The sequence below is a fragment of the Salvelinus alpinus genome, chromosome 20, assembly GCF_045679555.1.
Source record: "Salvelinus alpinus chromosome 20, SLU_Salpinus.1, whole genome shotgun sequence".
Taxonomy (NCBI): Eukaryota; Metazoa; Chordata; class Actinopteri; order Salmoniformes; family Salmonidae; genus Salvelinus; species Salvelinus alpinus.
Genome location: NC_092105.1, coordinates 17350349 through 17371022, shown reverse-complemented (window position 1 = coordinate 17371022; position 20674 = coordinate 17350349). Strand labels below are relative to the sequence as shown.

Below are 20674 nucleotides of genomic sequence, written 5' to 3'. Positions count from 1 at the left end.
TATAGTTACCCCCGGGGCCCCACGTTTCACCCCACCCCCTCCAATGAACTGAATTTACCTTAAAAGTAAATTTTTTCAGCTTATTTGCTGATCAAAAGATGTATACAGTTTAATAGACAGACTAAGTTAGCAAAACAATACCATATAATCAATAGTTAACACTCCCGATATGGGTAAAGTATATCTACATAAAAATAACATTGTTTTATCAATGTATTACATGTTTTTTTTATCAATGGTTTTGACAGTTTTTTTTCTCTCTCATGCCAGTCTCCATCCAAAACCGTCAATGCCATGGTTTTCCAATTACCGTCACAGCCCTGTGTGTGTGTGTGTGTGTGTGTGTGTGTGTGTGTGTGCTGTGGACTGGCATTTGAGGCTGTGAGTCCTAGGTTGGAAGTACTTGCTGTTAGAATGGGACCTCATTAAAGGCTTACTTTATCATTCCTTCCATCCCAGTAAACGAGTGGAGCGAGGGAGGCCAGAGAAAATGAAGGCCAGATATCTCCATCTGTCTTAGTAGTCGATAAGGAGAGGATAACAACTTAGACAGACAGCTTTGACACACACACACACACACACACACTTGGATTTGTCACGACTTGTTTTTGCTGTACTTTTTTACATTGTAATTATTTGTGTACTTGTTTGACATTTTACTGCATTGTTATGAGCTAGTAACATTGGCATTATGCTGCACCTGCTATAACATCTGCTAAACTGTGTACGCACCAATAAACTTTGATTTGACAAATCACACACGCACAAAACCACCTTTAATAATCTGTCTACTTCGGCTTCCTCTTTCAAACGACCTTATTGGACTGTTTTGATGACAGCATCCAGCTGTAGCCTACATTCCTACTCCCCCATTCTTGTGTTGTTGGGACATCGGACTAATCTTTCACTGCTGTGTAACTCTGGAAACTCTTGTCGTGTTTATAGTGTATTTGTGTACGTGCGTTAGCGTGTGTTACCAGGCCTATCTTGTGTGCATGCGTGTGTGTTCTGTGTATGAGCTCACCTACTGGCTCAAGCTGTGTGTGACCCTTAAATTCTGAAAATAGAATGCTTTGGCTGGGTATTAGGATGATTCTCTCAGATGCTTTAATGTTTCTCCTTCTAAATGAGTTTGTGCAGAGATACTATTGGGCCTACTTTATTAAAAGGATATTCTGCGGTTGGACCAGCATTGTTTGCCGTTGCTGTAACCTGTTGGAGTCAGCGTTGAGAACACACACCCACGCAGAGACAGACCGTCAGTTCATATGGTCTGTAATTAAGCCCTTGGTCAAGCAGACAGCCAGCCCCCCCCAGTCAATTCTGTGCTAACAGAGAAACTATAGATGGCCTGAGAAACATAAGCAAGCATGCTGAAGCTATCTTTTAAGCCCTGGGCGGCCGGTTATGACTACGTACCTCAGTGTTTACATCAGCTGTAATAAAGTCATTAAAGCTGTAACTGATACACACAGGCACTAGTTCATTCAAACAAGAAATAGGCATACTTGAGTGCTCAGATTGAAATTATACCACTGTCCCCGTCACTGCAATAACCTCCCTTTACTCTCTCCCTCTTTTTCTCCCCCTCTCACACTTCCATGTCCCTAAATCTCTCACTACCTCTCTCACTTACTCTCTCTCCCTCCCAGGTGCGTTCCCATAGCAACATCTCTAACATGGCTGCCCGGAACGGCTATGGTTCACAGAACTCCGTGGCCCACCTAGACCCCCTCAAGGGCACTGTCCTGAGGGACAGCATGGGAGGAGAGAGGGGGACAGACCTGTCCAGGGATGACCTCGTGTTCCTCCTCAGTATAATGGAGGGAGAGCTGCAGGTGAGGACAGGACAGACCAGTCCTAGTGTATCTGGACCTAGGTTTATAGAAGTGGAGTTAGCCCATTAGCCTGATCCACAGTGATGACCGCTGCGCTCTGTAAGCTCAACAGATCAGGATGGTCGTACGAGGCTATAGCTCAGACTTGGCCATGTTCAAAACCACAATATGGTCAAATCCGTATAAGTGAAAATACGAGTCGTACATGGTTTCCACTAGATACAACAGCCACAAAGTCAAAATTGGCAATGGCGTACAAATATTTGCTTTTTGGTCTTAATTGAAGGTTAGGGTTAGGAATAAGGTTAGCAGTGTGGTTAAAGTTAGGTTTAAAATCACATTTTAATAAGAGAAATTGTAGAAATAGGCAAGGTTTATGATTTTGTGGCTGTCGTAACCGTCATACATCACGCATTGACGTCATCACTGGGACATTTGTTCTAAACTGAGTTGAGCCCAGCTGTATGTGAGCTGTAGAGACAGAATGATTCCCTCTCTAACAGAGGAGCCTATTGTGACTGTGACTAAAACCATGGGTAAAACACTCCTAGACATGCCTCACAGAGCATGACACACACACAGCCTACACCACAGCTGTATAGGACAGATTTATTTTCTCCTTCTGTTGGGAGTCCAATCTCTTCATCCCTTTCATTCTTCATCCCTCCATTTTTATTATATCTATCCATCTCACCAGGCAAGAGATGAGGTGATCACGGTCCTGAAAGCAGAGAAAATGGATCTGGCTCTGCTGGAGGCCCAGTATGGCTTTGTCTCCACAGGAGAGGTGCTTCGAGCCCTGCAGAGAGACTCACTCCAGGACCAGGCTTCTGAGGCCCAACAGCAGGATGTCTATGAGAAACCCATGGCTGAGGTAACAGGCTATAAACCCTATTTCTATTAAAGCCATCAGTCAAACTTAGGAGTGTGTATGCTTTGAGGCATGGGTTTGCAGTATAGATAGCAAATGATAAACCAACCAACATATTAACCCATTGCCAGTTTCAAACGACACAATGAGAACCACGGTGTTTTAAGTTTGGCCCAGTCTTCATGTCCGTCTCTCGCTCTGAGTTAGCTGGACCGGTTGGTGGAGACGGGGAACCAGAGCTACAGGTGGATGCTCGAGCAGCTGCTGCAGGTGGAGCGTTCCCACAGTTGCGCCCTCTGCAGGCTGGAGGAGCAGGACCAGCAGCACCGCGCCTTCATGCAGCGCAGCGACGACCTCACCTGTCTACTGGAGCAGGACCGTGAGAGGTCAGTGACACTGACCGACCGCTAGCTCGCTAGCACATTTTTAGCAATATTAAGTCAAAACACCTCAAAACAAGACATGGTATCAAGAGCAAGATCAAACGAGCCACTTAGGATTCCCCACATGGCATCTTCTTGTCATTTGTTGCTCGCTATCTGGCCATCCAGAATCACTACACACCTTCTGACCCTTTGAAGCACACGCATTGTTTTCCTGACGTTGTCGTCTGCTAACCAGTCTATCATTTCTCTACTTGATGTCTTCGAAGAGCTCATTCTAGGCATAGGACAGGCAAGAGGACAGGGGTCGTGTTAATGCAGAATTAGGCCTTTTTTACACACAAAAAAATATCTTGTTGCGTTTTGTAAACACAACTCTAAAACGCTTCTTATTGTAATTTCTGCTCGGCATCTGACTAAGTTTGTGCTTCAGTCGGACTTCTCTACTCACAACTTCATGAACGGGCATTCTACCAGCAGACAGCGCTCTGACAGCTGTACACTTTCTGGTAAAATGCAAGATTAACTTCAAGCTAAACATTAGGAAGAATGTAACCTGCTACATTTCCTATGATAAACATTATAAATATGATGACCATGCATAGTTTCTGGGAAAAATAGGTTGTTTTTTCGTTCAGCTTGTTCACTTGTGTGGCTGCTAGCCAAATAGTGTTGCACTTCTATTATCATCTGATGAAAATGAAGCTTTGTCTTCCTGATGTGTTGCACTAATATATTTTCTGTGAAGGAAAACTATAGTTGCATGCCCCTGATCACTCTATTGAATAAAAAAAACTTTCAATATAAAATATAGGTGAAACTGTCTAAATGCAGATTTGCGCTTTGAAAATGCAGATTTCTGAACTATAACTTGTCCCCTGAAGTATAAAGGGCATGGTTATCTCTCTGAGAACATTCTAAAAGAGTGAGATCACACACGCACTTCTAAGCCTCACAAACGTTAATTTAATCTGCTATGTTTATCTTTGATATTAGACACTCCTTCAATCAGACTGTCTTTTTACTGCATTACTTATCCTCTCGGCTTCTCTCCCTTTCTAAAAATAAACACAGGCTACTCCCTGGAGCTTGACAGAGAGAAGGATGGACATCGGGTCTGTGACTCTCAAAACATTACAGCAAGAGAAAATGTCTACACCTTGACAAGAGACTACACATGGTTGTTAGTGCTGGAGGGAAAAGTAAATACTGGAAGTAGGAGATGACACTGAGCAGGGAACGTATCAAATTTAATCTGCCCTTTATCTCGCTCGCTCTCTTTAAATCATCACTCAATCCCATCTCCTGCGTAATTCAGACACACACTATTAAGTCTCTCTCTCCCTCTCATAATATTCAGTGCCTCAGAGAGGAATGTCTCCCACTCATCTCCTCTTAAATCTCTCTTCCTCATTCTCTCAATTCATCCACTCGGGGGTTCAAAGACATCCACATAATATCGGTCCCCCCCTCTTTCCCCATCCTCTGGTAAATGAAAGAGATGAAGGATGATGTAATCTTAGCACGTTATAGCATGATCTAGTGTTGGGCGGGATCCAGATGTTCATACCGTTTCTGTACCATACCTAGGTATCCTGACCCCCCGGTAGTTTCTGTACCATACCTAGGTATCCTGATCCCCCGGTAGTTTCTGTACCATACCTAGGTATCCTGACCCCCCGGTAGTTTCTGTACCATACCTAGGTATCCTGACCCCCCGGTAGTTTCTGTACCATACCTAGGTATCCTGACCCCCCCCCCCGGTAGTTTCTGTACCATACCTAGGTATCCTGACCCCCCCCCCGGTAGTTTCTGTACCATACCTAGGTATCCTGACCCCCCCCCGGTAGTTTCTGTACCATACCTAGGTATCCTGACCCCCCCCCCGGTAGTTTCTGTACCATACCTAGGTATCCTGACCCCCCCCCCCGGTAGTTTCTGTACCATACCTAGGTATCCTGACCCCCCCCCCCGGTAGTTTCTGTACCATACCTAGGTATCCTGACCCCCCCCCGGTAGTTTCTGTACCATACCTAGGTATCCTGACCCCCCCCGGTAGTTTCTGTACCATACCTAGGTATCCTGACCCCCCCGGTAGTTTCTGTACCACACCGGGGTATCCTGACCCCCCCCGGTAGTTTCTGTACCATACCTAGGTATCCTGACCCCCCCGGTAGTTTCTGTACCATACCTAGGTATCCTGACCCCCCGGTAGTTTCTGTACCACACCGGGGTATCCTGACCCCCCCCCGGTAGTTTCTGTACCATACCTAGGTATCCTGACCCCCCCCCCCCCCCGGTAGTTTCTGTACCATACCTGGGTATCCTGACCCCCCCCCGGTAGTTCCTGTACCATACCTAGGTATCCTGACCCCCCCCCGGTAGTTTCTGTACCATACCTAGGTATCCTGACCCCCCCGGTAGTTTCTGTACCACACCGGGGTATCCTGACCCCCCCCGGTAGTTTCTGTACCATACCTAGGTATCCTGACCCCCCCGGTAGTTTCTGTACCATACCTAGGTATCCTGACCCCCCCGGTAGTTTCTGTACCACACCGGGGTATCCTGACCCCCCCCCGGTAGTTTCTGTACCATACCTAGGTATCCTGACCCCCCCCCCCCCCCCGGTAGTTTCTGTACCATACCTGGGTATCCTGACCCCCCCCCGGTAGTTTCTGTACCATACCGGGTATCCTGACCCCCCCCACCGGTAGTTTCTGTACCATACCTGGGTATCCTGACCCCCCTCCACCGGTAGTTTCTGTACCATACCTGGGTATCCTGACCCCCCTCCACCGGTAGTTTCTGTACCATACCTGGGTATCCTGACCCCCCCCCCGGTAGTTTCTGTACCATACCGGGTATCCTGATCCCTCCCTCCACCAGTAGTTTCTGTACCATACCTGGGTATCCTGACCACCCTCCACCAGTAGTTTCTGTACCATACCTGGGTATCCTGACCCCCCTCCCCACGCACCGGTAGGTTTCTGTACCATACCTGGGTATCCTGACCCCCCTCCACCGGTAGTTTCTGTACCATACCTGGGTATCCTGACCCCCCTCCACCGGTAGTTTCTGTACCATACCTGGGTATCCTGACCCCCCTCCCCCAGTAGTCTCTGTACCATACCGGGGTATCCTGACCCCCCCCTCCCCTCCCCCAGTAGTCTCTGTACCATACCGGGGTATCCTGACCCCCCCACCGGTAGTTTCTGTACCATACCTGGGTATCATGACCGCCACCCCCCTCCACCGGTAGTTACTGTACCATACCAGGGTATCCTGACCCCCCCACCAGTAGTTTCTGTACCATACCGGGGTATCCTGACCCCCCCTCCCACGCCCACCGGTCGATAGGCTGTTGGTTGACAGATTTCTTTAGTCGAGCAGTCGCGAATAGATTAAAAAATAATTGTGGCGCACAAGACACCCGTGGAGTGAGGAGAAAACAGCCTGTGACTTTTTTGTATAAGAAAAGTGAGGAGAGGGGAAACCAACTTAATTAGGTCTGTAATCAATAGCCTAGCTGTTAAATGTGCCTGGCTTTAGAAATCATCCATATATACACTAACAGTCAAAGGTTTGGACACACCTACTCATTCAAGGGTTTTTCTTTATTTTTACAATTTCTACATTGTAGAATAATAGTGAAGACATCAAAACTATGAAATAACACAGATGGAATCCTCTAGTAACCAAAAAAGTGTTAAACAAATCAAAACATTTTATATTTGAGATTCTTCAAAGTAGCCACCCTTTGCCTTGATGACAGCTTTGCATTCTTTCAACCAGCATCATGAGGTAGTCACCTGGAATACATTTATATTATCAGGTGTGCCTTGTTAAAAGTTGATTTGTGGAATTTCTTTCCTTCTTCATCGTCATAAGTAGGATTAGTATAGTAGACTTGTATGACCACAATCGAGCTGTAGGCCTAAGAGTGCATCCTGTTTAGCCGTCTTAATACCGTAACTTAGTTAGGCCTGTATTTCAAAATACAGGCTACTGTATCCATCATTAATTTGTTCATGTCATCACAGCATGAGTCACTCATGCTTTGAAATGCAATAAAGCATTTTAGTTTAAAAATGAAATGATCCTTGAACAATTAGCCTAAACAATAAATAAACTGCAACATGTCAGCAATTGCATTCACGAATAAAACTTTGTGGTTTGTTAGAACACCCACTTTAGTGTTGTTTACATTGTTCCAAACAGTCATAATTGCGTTTTATATTATGTAGTACTTCCTCCTAAAACCATCCTCCTTTTTCTGGATCAAAGGTCTTCCAACACAGACTTCCCCTTTCCCTCCTGAGCAACCAGTTTTTTTTCACGTCCTCCGTATCTATTATGCGGTCACATATTATGGTGTTGGAGTTTGTTTATAACCATTTTATTGATGTGATTATGATATGCTATCGGTCAGGCCCTATTGGTCACGGGCATGTGATGCATACATGTGTCACGTAAAGAGAGCAAGCGCTGAGGGAATGTTTTTCCTAAACAAATAAGGGATTTCGGTAAGTTAACTTTTCAGTCAGAGAAAAAAACACAAGAAAGTAGAAATGGCTGTAATCATGTTGCAGCTTCAGCACCACAGACTGTGTCACAAACACTGCTGCTGTGCTGTGGTCCCTGGTCGCTGCAGCAGGGAGGAGAGACAACATGTGCCAGTCACACAGGCACCCGCTGTCATTTTTTAATACAAATGTTTCCGCCGGGGTACCTTGAGTAAATTGTGTCTTCATTATTTCAAACAGTGTGCTTAAAGTATCAGACAAGCTCAGTGCATATAGTTGATTTTATTGAAACACTTAGGGTGTGTTTAAATATTGAAAAATACACATTTAAAAATGTCAACCAATCGATTGGTCGAAAGGACAGGGGTGGGGGGCATAGCACAGTAATATCTGAAGCCCACACAAGCGCCGATATTTCACCTTATTTTATAAATAAAAACTATTTAGGCAACAGGGATATTGATCCAGGAGGGGATTGAATGTCTCTATTCTGGGTACCAGTCTTTTTGGCTAACATTACATTCCTTGCCACTCCATTTCATTGCCAAAGCGACTGGTCTTTTGGCAATCTCAGGATTTATGGAGGAATTGCTCATTGGTTGTTGGAAAAAACATCAACATAAAGTCAAAAATAAACCTTTAGCTAGGATAGTATTTTGATGCTTAAAATCAAAGCAGAGGTTTTGTGGTTGGAATTGCAGTACGTATTTAGTTTGAGAATTAAGACGTGAGCTAGCTGGTTTCATCTGGACAAACAAAACAATTGCTTAGCAACCGGATACCAGCATGTTCTGTGGAGAGAAAAAAAAAGTGATATAGTTCCAATATTTGGAAAATCGTTGTGATTGGAGGATAGCTGTGAGGGTTATCGAATCAGGATCAACTGTTAGTTAAAGAGACTGGTACTCAGGCTGGAGTGTCTCTGTTGTAACCAAGCAGCTTGATCTTAACCTTGACATCTAGCCACTTAGCTAACAAGTTTGCTAACCAAATGCTGGAGCTTTAAACTGGATAGAATTTATTTGGCACATCTTAAATGTCTTATAGTTATACTTCAAATTGACAACATTTTAGGGACATGAAATCTTATCCAAATCTGTTCATATACACCCCCAGAAAGAATAGGACTACTTTTTTACATTTGAGAAGCAAGCACTTAGATATGGTCATTTTCACACTTTCGTGACTGTTTGGGAATGATGTAGAGTATGGCAAGTGAAAATTCTATATCAATATAGAGTGGGAAAGCGGCCGTGGGTTTGGACAGTTGGTATGCCCTGCAGTAAATGAAATGTCAGTCTTGTTCAGAACCAGACTCTACACAGACAGGTACGCCATAGCCAATCATAGCTTCAGTAGGACTATATGCAAATAAGCCATTTGGCACACGGGCCTGCCATCATTCACTCTGAACTGGACTGTGTGTTACAGGCAGTAGGACCGGTCATCATTCACTCTGAACTGGACTGTGTGTTACAGGCAGTAGGGCCTGCCATCATTCACTCTGAACTGGACTGTGTGTTTACCAGCAGTAGGGCCTGCCATCATTCACTCTGAACTGGACTGTGTGTTTACAGACAGTAGCAAAAGCGTGACTTTAGATCATTAGAACACATTTGCCAAAAGCCACAAAATACACTTGAATGGATTTCATTGGGTTGACAGGTCTTCAGTGTTAACCGTTTACACGTTGTTGACGACACACACAGATGTTCAGCGCACACACACGTACATTCTACAGGACTCACTCACACCCCAAACATCCCCAACTCTTTCATGATCTCAAACGCCCGTCCCCGAATTGATTATATTTAGTTTTCAGATGATCTTCTCATCAAACGCCTCTGAAGGTAAGGGAGTCTTATGGCATCATCACCTAACAACCGATGGGCACTCCACGTCCCCAAGGCAGAGGGAAAGATGAGTGAGTGAGAAAGGATTTCCCCCTCTTAAATCCGTGCTGTGTTAGACACCAAAGAAAATGTTTTGCTTGCTCGTCCCGAGAGACTGGACACTGTAAACTTGGCCGAGTATCATGGAAACAGCCAGCTGTTCATTCTGTCCAACATGGTTATGCATCCATCAGCCCAGCCAGTAATGTGTAAGGGATGTGGGGATCTCTCACTGCAAACTCACTCTGTCAGTACGGTCTAAACTGCTTGGTTCATTCAGATTTCTACTAGTATGGTCTAAGATATTGGTTAATGACTTGATACAGGCAAAAACATGTGCATCCATAGCCTGAACTGCTGGGCTCATTCAGTTGCCTTGCGTAGAGGACTCTGAGGACAGGCTCTGGACTGTACCAAGCTCAAAATACACAGCCCCAAACCACGCAATAGTTGTGTCACAAACACAGAGCAGTTCTAAATCCCAACTGAACACCCTGTGGAGAAGTCTGGCATCAAATGACTCGATGGAGAGTTGGATCTAATTAGAAAGAGAGCAGATTAAAGGCATTTAGGACTACAGGGAGCCCTTGACAGGCGCAACACTGATGGAGTAAAACCCCAGATACACACCCACACACACTGCTGACTAAGGACTACTACCACTGACAGGGACATAAGACACGTACATATAGATAATTGCAAACAGCCTCTGCATTGTCACAAACATCTATCGGTTTCATAAAAGTCACGTGTTGTTTAAAAACCATTCTGTCCAATCGCCTGAGTTCTAGTATTATGTTGAGTAGAGAGCAGAACATGCAGATACGGCAGTGTAGCAGTGTACGATAACTAGTGAACAGCAGTTCACTGTGCATATTTGTTCAGCCTTCTAAATGACCCTGGAAAGGGATCGAGTGCTGGCCAACTGGTGGACTCTTGAAAAGAATTCTCTAAATGTCTAGAAATTATACCTCTCAAACAGTGGAAAGAAGGCGAGAGATCTACAAAGAATTCGAAAACAAATCCAATTTTGATAAACTCCCATATCTACTGGGTGAAATACCACAGTGTGCCATCGCAGCAGCAAGATTTGTGACCTGTAGCCACAAGAAAAGGGCAACCAGTGAAGAACACACACCATTGTAAATACAACCTATATTTATGTTTATTTATTTTCCCTTTTGTACTTTATTTGCACATCATTACAACACTGTATATAGACATAATGACATTTCAAATGTCTTCATTCTTTTGGAACTTCTGTGAGTAATGTTGACTGTTAAACAATAGAAATTATTTCACTTTTGTTTATTATTTACTTCACTAGCTTTGGCAATGTTAACATATGCTTCCCATGCCAATAAAGCCCTTGAATTGAGAGAATGTGAGAGACCGAGAGAGACCGAGAGAGAGAGAGAGAGAGACCGAGAGAGACAGAAGGAGAGAGATAGGAAGAGACAGAGAAGAGGGAGAGAGAGAGGGAGAGAGAGAAAGAGACAAGAGACCGAGAGACAAAAGAGACCGAGAGAAAAGAGAGACCGAGAGAGAGACAAAGGAGAGACGGAGAAGAGGGAGAGAGACCGACAGAAAGAGACAGAGAGTGACCGACAGACAAGAGACAGAGAGAGAGACAAAGAAGAGGGAGAGACAGAGAAGAGGGAGAGAGAGACATAGAAAGAGAGCGAGACAGAAAGAGAGACCGACAGAAAGAGACAAGAGAGACTGACAGACAAGAGACAGAGAGAGACAAAGAGGGAGAGACAGAGAAGAGGGAGAGAGAGACATAGAAAGAGAGCGAGACAGAAAGAGAGACCGACAGAAAGAGACAAGAGAGACTGACAGACAAGAGACAGAGAGAGACAAAGAGGGAGAGACAGAGAAGAGGGAGAGAGAGAAAGAGAGCGAGACAGAAAGAGACAGACCGAGAAACAAAAGAGAGAGACAAAAGCGAGACCGAGAGACTGACAGAGAGAGAGACAGCGAGAACGCGCAAGAGAGACAGCGCTCTTCTCATAACAGGCCTATTACGAGGAAGCCATGTTTGAGGGCTTTCCTGGAAATGCCTTTGAGGGCTCCAATCATCCGTGTAATTGTGGACAGGCAATGACGCAGCCAGACCCTCCTTGAAGGGAAACAGGACCCCATTAAACCCTGTGCTTAGAGTTAGTGGTCCTCTGAATACTTTCAAAAAAACTTCCTTCCTTCCTTCTTCCTCCCTTCCTAGGATTTATGTGTCACGATCGGCAAGGCTTCAATTACATAGCTTTCACCTATCCAGTGATGTCAGGGCGTATAGGCTACTTATCGGATACTTCAAGGAAGGAACAACGTCTTCCTGAAGTATTTACAGGACTGTGGATTGAATGAGGAGCACTGTCTGATCCGCACCAAATTCCTTCCGTTTCCAAATAATTGATTATGCAGTACTCTTTAGGTAGGAACAAGAGTGTTTCCCTGACCATGGGGCCTGACCAGGTAAAATGCCTAGGCTAATGGTCCAGACAAAGTTTTACAGCAATGGGTTATAGAAATAAATGTAAAAAGCTCTGGCTCTAGCTAACACACTTAGGAAGCAACAGTAGTAACACAACATCCAGTAGTTCCTGCCGTCAGACTAAACTACGACCTGAAAGAATCATGGCTATTACAGCATTGTAGCATACTGGAATTGGAGCCACATGCTGCTAATCAGATTGGTCCAAGTTTAAGGGATGTCACATGAGCGACTTCCTCGTGTGTGTGTGTGTGTGTGTGTGTGTGGGGGGGGGGGGGGGTAATTGGCCAGAGTTTTAGTCCTATGTTGACTAATTCACAAACATACCAACAGTCCCTTCTATAAATAGTGACATTTCCAGAGAACTGGGGGCCTTCAGGCGGTTTTGGAAATGCTTGTGTGATGACGGCATGTCACAGGGGACATATTTCACCCTTAATTGGGACTGGAGGCCCCCCCCTGCAAAAACAAAAGGGAAAAACCTCCATTTCCTCTTCAGAGTAGATTGAGCAGTGTCTAGCCACAAGGCTGTGTTCCTCTAGAGCAGCAGTTCCCATGAGAAACAGAGGCCGCTCCAAATGCATCTTTCTGTGGGTGAATAAGGGGCATATTGTGTGCGCGTCAGTATATGTAAGTGTATGTGTTTGAGTACGTGTCTCAGTATACAACAGTGTACAAAATACCTGCTCTATCCATGACATGGACCGACCAGGTGAATCCAGGTGAAAGCTATGATCCTTTATTGTTAAATCCACTTCGAATCAGTGTACATGAAGAGAAGACAAAGACAAAAAAAAAAAGACTTAAGTGCGTTTGAAAGGGGTATGGTAATAGGTGCCAGGCGCACCAGTTGGATTGGGTCAAGAACTGCAACGCTGCTGGGTATTACATGCTCAACAGTTTCCCATGTGTATCAAGAATGGTCCACCACCCAAAGGACATCCTGCCAACTGTGAAAATGATTGGAGTCAACACGGGCCAGTATCCTTGTGGAATGCTTTTGACATAGAGTCCATGCCCTGACAAATTGAGACTGTTCTGAGGGCAAAAGGGGGGTGGGGTGCAACTCAATATTAGGAAGGTGTTCCTAATGTTTTGTACACTCAGTGTATGTAACCAGTATGTTTTTGAGAACATGTAACCAGTATGTGTTTTTGAGAAAACATACAGTACCAGTCAAAAGTTTGGACCTACTCATTCCAGGGTTCTTTATTTTTACTATTTTATACATTGTAGAATAATAGTGAAGACATAAAAACTATGAAATAACACATATGGAATCATGTAGTAACCAAAAAAAATAGTTAAATCAAAATATATTTTATGAAATTCTTCAAAGTAGGCACCCTTTGCCTTCATGACAGCTTTGCAGACTTGGCATTCTCTCAACCAGCTTCATAAGGTAGTCACCTGGAATGCATTTCAATTAACAGGTGTGCCTTCTGAAAAGTTAATTTGCATTTGTTAAAAGATAATTTTGCATTTGAGCCAATCAGTTGTGTTGTGACAAGGTAGGGATGGTATACAGAAGATAGCCCTATTCGGTAAAGTCCATATTATGGCAAGAACAGCTCAATTAAGCAAAGAGAAACGACAGTCCATCATTACTTTAAGACATGAAGGTCAGTCAATCCGGAACATTAAGAACTTTGAAAGTTTCTTCAAGTGCAGTTGCAAAAACCATCAAGTGCTATGATGAAACTGGCTCTCATGAGGACCGACACAGGAAAGGAAGACCCAGAGTTACCTCTGCTGCAGAGGATAAGTTCATTAGAGTTACCAGTCTCACAAATTGCAGCCCAAATAAATGCTTCAGAGTTCAAGTAACAACATCAACTGTTTAGAGGAGACTGCGTGAAAATCAGGCCTTCATGGTCAAATTACTGGAAAGAAACCACTACTAAAGGACACCAATAAGAAGAGACTTGCTTGGGCCAAAAAACACGAGCAACGGACATTAGAGAGGTGGAAATCTGTCCTTTGGTCTGGCTAGTCCAAATGTGAGATTTATGGTTCCAAACGCTGTGTCTTTGTGAGACACAGAGTAGGTGAACGGATGATCTCTGCATGTGTGGTTCCCACTGTGAAGCATGGAGGAGGAGGTGTGATGGTGCTTTGCCCGTGACACTGTCTATGATTTATTTAGAATTCAAGGCACACTTAACCAGCATGGCTACCACAGCATTCTGCAGCGATACGCCATCCCACCTGTTTTGTGCTTAGTGGGACTATAATTTGTTTTCAACAGGACAAAGACCCAACACCCCTCCAGGCTGCGTAAGGGCTATTTGACCAAGAAGGAGAGTGATGCAGTGCTGCATCAGATGACCTGGCCTCCAGAATCATCCGACCTCAACCCAGTTGAGATGGTTTGGGATGAGTTGGACTGCAGAGTGAAGGAAAAGCAGCCAACAAGTGCTCAGCATATGTGGGAACTTCTTCAAGACTGTTGGAAAAGCATTCCAGGTGAAGCTGGTTGAGAGAATTCCAAGAGTGTGCAAAGCTGTCATCAAGGCAAAGGGTGGCTACTTTGAAGAATCTCAAATATATTTTGATTTGTTTAACACTTTTTTGGTTACTACATGATTCTATGTGTTATTTCTTTGTTTTGATGTCTTCACTATTATTTCACAATGTCAAAAATTGTAAAAATAAAGAAAAACCCTTGAATGAGTAGGTGTCCAAACTTTTGACTGGTTCTGTGTGTGTATTTTTTGCACACGTGTGTGTTGTTCCTCAGCCAGGGTTCCTGAGGAGAAAGCATTTCTGTACACCTATAGAACACCTTATATGGATTAGAGCTGCCATAGGCCTCACAATGCATCTGTCCCATATATTAGAAAGAGAGGGTGATGGAGAGGAAAGAGACCATACCTCTATACACACACACATGTGGATGTGATTGCAGACCTACGATGATGTCATCCCTCAGTCAGGTTATCAGGCTCGGCGGCTAGCAAACGTGTAGCTCCAAAACACACACACACAGCACTGTCCTTACTGTACTCTACACTAATGTGAGCGTTGCCAAGTAACTTGTTAGAACTGAGATGGAGTGTGAGGTCCCTGTTCTATCATTCATTCTCTCTCGGAGTACACTCTCTTCCTCTGTCCTTCCCTTCAGCCTCTGGCATGGCTGCAACATGACCTCATCTGGAATGGGCTGATATCCAACACACACAAATATATATGTTTGAACACAGAGATAAAAAAGTAACAAACATGACAAACACACATCTTTCAAAATGCGTTCACACACTAGAGGCTGTCAGAGCCCCTTATAAGGTCTTGTTGATGATGTAATGTGCTGTAGGGCTGTGCTGTCTGGCTGGGAGTGTGTTGAGAACACGTCTCATAATGTTAGTTTTCTGCCTGGAATGCCCACATTGCGAGGAACGCCGGGAAGGAGAGGTGGGTGAGCGGAGGGAATAGGAATTGATCCGAGACTTTACAGATAAGGTAGGCACAAACCCAGATGAACTAAGGAAAATGCTCCCTTTAGTGTGTATGAGTGGGTGAAATGGTTTAGCCTACTTTTAGGTTCCGCAAATAACTCCTAAAATTGCAAGTAATTATTTAGCTATCCAGTGATGGATTTAAATCTGCTCTTATTAGCCTACACATAGCCTGGATGTACGACACAAAATAATGATCAAATGCTAAATTAGGCTTAAAGTATTTGTCAAACACTCAAATTAAATTGCACCCATACGTTTGGCTTATCAGACAAAACAAATACATCCATTCTATAGAAAAGGTAGCCTATAACAGTAATACAGCTGCTAAATCATGATCAAATATTCCTCTTCATTGAAATTACTAGAAATGATAGGCTACATTAGCCTACATATTCACACACAGACACACACAATGTTGAGTATGGTTACTATCACTAATCACATTTACCGGTAGAGCGATGAGCTAATCCCAAACTCTGTTCACATTTCCCACAACGTTCCCGGCATGGATTTTACAGCATTCCAGTGATAAATCAGTTGGGAATTTTCAGTGAGAAGATGTGCCAAGTTGAAACGTATTAAGTTAAATAGCACTAATAGAACACAGCATTCAGTTTTTCCATGAAGGAATCCTGTAAAAGTTCAAAATGAAGGGTAAACTTTGTGACCAGTTTGTCTAGCTACTGTAGAATAGGCTGGGTTTTGGGCCTGTCTGTGTGTGTGTGTGTGTGTGTGTGTGTGTGTGTGTGTGTGTGTGTGTGTGTGAAAATCCCCATTGAGTACCGACAGTTATCAAGCTCATTAGCATTTCTGTACTGTTGTAAAACTTATGACATGCCAAGAAATTGCTCATAAAAACAACCAAATATTTAGAGAAAATAAACTACTAAATTGCATTGCAAATGTATCAAACATAATACATCAATGCAAGACCTTACAGAAAACGTCAGAACCCCTCAATGATGTAACTCTGCACGCTAGCCCTATAGGCATCCGTATCCAGGCTATAAATGGGAACATTTTTACAACACAAAAAATGTATATGAAATTAATGTTTAAAAACAAATTCAACTTACATCAGCTTTGTGCATGCTAATGTTAGTGTGTGTGTTTGTGCATGTATGTGTAAAGTGCGTGTATTTGTGTGTAACATTTTTATGCCGGTGTGTATGCTGAAATCTGGAGGACTTTGTAAATGTAGCCAGTCTGTAATTGCCTGTGGAACAAGGGGGAATTCCTATCAGAGTAGGTACACGGGCAGGACAAGATGCAGTAGAGAGGGTACTAAGGGGTAGAGGAACCCCTTAATTAACCAACTGCTCTCTGACAAAGCACCATCTGTGATGCCAGTCAAAACATCCTCGCAAACACCAGCAGGACAGGGCCGTGGAGACCGGAGGAAAATGAGATGGATAACACGCAGTTGTCCATCTAGGAACAGAGTTTGTTCCTAGAGAGCACGGAGGGCCAGGGAACAGGGAGGAAATGATGTCTCCGTCAAGGACATGGTACATTTCCTGTCTGAATGTTAGCTCACCAGCTCAGCAGTGTACTGTAGTAGACAGAGGGGAAAGAGTGTGGGAGACCTTCCACATTGGAAAACATTGCATTCAGATGAGAGACAAATGCAGGCAGCCATCGCATGTCTTAATTGAATGTAAAGGCTCGTAAACCTTGAACAGAAGTCTAGTTGTAGACTTTTAAATATGTTAGCCTACATCACTAAGTTAAACCACACCGTTCAATATAAACTACATTTTGTTTGTCTCCCTTTTCTACAGGCTGAAGCTGCTGCTCATCCAGGAGAAAGACTACAGGGAAAGAAAGGAGGAAAAGAGCGAGAAAGAGGTCTCTGCTTTAAAGGAAGAGCTGACTAAACTCAAGTCTTTTGCATTGTTGGTCATTGACGAGCAGCAACGCCTTTCAGGTCAGCTTTCACAGCAGAGAAAACGTGTCCAGGAACTGACGGACATTGACGACCACACCCAACAGGAGCTAAACTCCACCCATTCCAGGGCAAAGGAGCAGGAGCTTAAAGTAATTCGCTTGGAAGCAGAGTTACGCGAACAAGCTTCCCACTTCCACCTCAACCAGGAAGCCATGATGGCCAAACTGGCCAATGAGGATGCACAGAACCGACAGCTGCGTCAGCGGTTGGCCGCCCTCAGCCGACAGCTGGATGAGCTGGAGGGGACCAGGAGCGCCCTCAAGAGGGCAGAGGAGGAGCTGCAGGAGCTGAGGGACAGGCTAAGCCATAGGGGAGAAGGGTGCCCAACAACCCCTGGCTTGCTCTCAGAAGTGGAACAGCTAAGGAGGAGAGTGGTGGAGATGGAAGGAAACGACGAGGAGCTGATCCGCATGGGAGACCAATGCCGGGACCTAGACCGCAAACTGGGGAGGGAGTCCAGTCAGAGCCGAAGCCTGAAGGCCGAGGTGGACAAGCTGAATGATCGGATCAGTGACCTGGACAGACTGGAGGAGGCTCTGGGAAAAAGCAGGCAGGAGTGCAGTGCTCTGAAGGGAAGCCTGGAGAAGGAGAGGGCCAGCACCAAGCAGCTGTCTGGAGAGCTGTATACCCTCAAGGTGCGGGTGAGGGAACTGGAAGTCATCGAGGGCCAGCTGGAAAGATCAGAGGGGGCGTTAAGACTGGACTTTGCCAAGTTGAGAACACTCACAGTGGTGCTGGTTGAAGAGAGGAAGAAGATGGCCGAGAGAGTCAGGCAAACAGAAGAGAAACTCCAGGAGAAGAAGGATGGGAAACTGCAGGCTGAGCGTGACAGCGTGTCGACAGCCACAGAGAAACTCATTGAGGAGAGCCGCAAGGCACTGAGGTCTAAAGCAAAGCTAGAGGAGAGGATTCAGAGAGTGGCGAAAGACCGGGACGAGCTGCGGGTGAGGCTGAGGGCAGAGGAGGATAGGAGCGGGGATCTGCAGAGCAAAGTTAGCACCATGAAAAAGAGGATTCAGGTCCTGGAGGTCAAAGGGGGGGAGTTCTGTCGAGAAGTCAAGATCCCCCTGCTGGACAACACTAACCACTGCTACCAACAAGAAGAGAATAAAGTCAAAGAACTCACCCAGGAGGTAGACAGACTGAGCAGGAGACTCATGCAGAATGGAGTGGTGGAGGGTGAGCTGATGAAGGCCGAGGAGGACTTTGATTCCCTGGAGATGAGGTGGTTCAAGGAGCAGGAGAGAGCCAGGGCCCTGGCAGTGGAGCTGGAGGAGTCCAGGAAGGAGGTCTCTAAGTACCAGCTGGCAGAGAAGAAGGAGAAAAACCAGGAGCACCTCCTCCTCAGGCGACTTCAGGAGGAGCAGGTCAAGTCTGTCCTCCTCAAAAGGGAGGTGGAGGCTCTCAAGGAGAAGGTCCAGTGGCTAATGGGGACGGAAGAGTCCATCTGTCAAGTGCAAATGGACAGCTCTACCCTGCAGAAGAGGCTGACCCAGCAAGAGGTCAGGAACAGGGAGCTGGCCAAAGAGATGGAGGGACTGACCCATGAGCTGGACAGGTACCGGCGAGTCAGCAAGAGCCTCCGGCCTGGCATCGCTGGTCGACGCTTCTCAGACCTCCACCTGTGCACCAAGGAGGTGCAGACGGAGCCCGCAGACACCCTGCCACCTGACTACAGGAGCCTGACTCCGCTGGAGCTCAGCGGTAAACTGTATGAGGAGAGCGATGGAGAAGACCCAAATCAAAACGAGGATCTTGACCTTAAGTGCAACTCGCCTCAGCTAACAAGCATTGAAAGCTTGAACCACCAAAACAGTAATGTGAGGCCATTCAGCAAACTTTCACCCAACGGCAAGGACAATCCCCATACCATTAACAGCAAATTGTTAAAGGGTAACTTTGTCCAGAAAGGAGATGTGACGCTTGCACACACCCCAGGGCAGCCCTTACACATCAAGGTAACGCCGGACCATGGACACAACACGGCCACACTGGAGATCAGCAGCCCCACCGCCGACAATGCCACATCCTATACCAGCACCGCAGTTATCCCCACCAGCGGAGTCCCACCAAAACAGAGAATCACCATCATCCCAAACGCTGCCATCTCCCCAGTGGCCAGAACAAAGAGCTCCCTGCCTCCAGAGGGGTTTGGCAGCCCTGAAAGAGCCCTCTCCCCTCTAACTATGACCCCCATCACTGTAAACTCCCCAGACTCCTCCAGGTCAGTGTCACCTGACTACACCGTCTCTCCCATCCAGATGGTAACAGTCAGTACTGGATCGCTTGAATCCAGTGAGGTCATAGGTCAAGCAATGTTTCGTGTGAGCCCGGAGAGGCGGAACGGTTGGCAGATCCAGAGGTCTAACAGCACTGGTCCCAGTGTCATCACCACAGAGGACAACAAGATCCACATCCATCTTGGGAGCCCCTACATCCAGTCTATTAATGGTATAACTCAGAGCCAGTCTGGGGGACCGTACCACACCCCCGGACAGGAACCAAGGACGCCAGTACTGACCAATGGCTGCCACATCAAAGGCGGCAGCAAGATCACCAGTAGCATCACCATAACCCCTGCCAACACCCCTGTCGCACGACCCTCATACATTACAGTAAGTTGCCCTTATGATTGAAACGCCCACCTCCATCCAGCCTCTAGTGACCTAGCTTCTCTTACCCAACCCCCGAGTCCCTTTCACCAGAAAAGCAACAGAGAATCAGCCCTAACCAGCCTGTCGGAACAGCCACATCATCATCATAATAAGTGTACTATTACATAACTGTGTGCATGTGAAAGCACTTATCTAATCCTGTTTGGACTCACACCTGCACTGAATGTAAATGGTCACCTTAATCTATTCAAGACTACTACTTACAAATATATCCTCCCACATTTCTGATATGTGCATTTAATAATTTAATAAACTATACCGTGTTACATTTAACCATTAAAAACAGTTTGGTTTCTTTTGTTGTTTCCCCTGTTGTCCATTTACTAAAGGCCATTTCCTAATTAATATTTTGACTATAAGTCTAAAATAGCATGTATTTTATATTTATATTACTTAGGCTAACCACATTTGTTAATTAGGCTATATAATTTTCTGACGAGTCTCATTCACTGTGAAATACTTAAACAATGACCATGTGCACCAATATCCCACTATTATTCGGGATACTTGACTTGACGCATATAAAACATCATATCCCGGGGCCTCCCGAGTGGCGCAGCAGTTACAGCACTGCATCGAAGTGCTAGAGGCA

At 45.3% G+C, this 20674-nt stretch overlaps 2 protein-coding genes across 3 annotated transcripts in view; one reads left to right on the top strand and one right to left on the bottom strand.

Moving 5' to 3' along the window:
* cmss1 (cms1 ribosomal small subunit homolog) overlaps nucleotides 1-20674 on the bottom strand; it is a 68463-nt gene that overhangs the window by 28444 nt on the left and 19345 nt on the right. The gene's annotated exons all lie outside the window — the stretch shown is intronic.
* On the top strand, nucleotides 1512-20380 carry LOC139546380 (filamin A-interacting protein 1-like). 2 transcript variants are annotated; one of them, XM_071354708.1, is made up of 4 exons: nucleotides 1512-1838; nucleotides 2536-2712; nucleotides 2917-3095; nucleotides 17241-20380. In XM_071354708.1, exons 1-4 carry the CDS (start codon nucleotides 1602-1604, stop codon nucleotides 20041-20043), a joined length of 3396 nt encoding a protein of 1131 aa, XP_071210809.1. In that variant the 5' UTR covers nucleotides 1512-1601; the 3' UTR covers nucleotides 20044-20380. The 2 variants fall into 2 exon arrangements, with proteins under 2 accessions (XP_071210809.1, XP_071210808.1); XM_071354707.1 differs by lacking the exons at nucleotides 1512-1838; nucleotides 2536-2712; nucleotides 2917-3095 and adding an exon at nucleotides 15240-15460.

Bases quoted from the DNA above. Each gene is read 5' to 3' on its own strand.
- LOC139546380 (XM_071354708.1), top strand. From the start codon at position 1,602: ATGTCCCTAAATCTCTCACTACCTCTCTCACTTACTCTCTCTCCCTCC. The intron at 1,839-2,535 runs GTGAGGACAGGA...CCATCTCACCAG, and splicing joins TAATGGAGGGAGAGCTGCAG to GCAAGAGATGAGGTGATCAC. The intron at 2,713-2,916 runs GTAACAGGCTAT...GCTCTGAGTTAG, and splicing joins ATGAGAAACCCATGGCTGAG to CTGGACCGGTTGGTGGAGAC.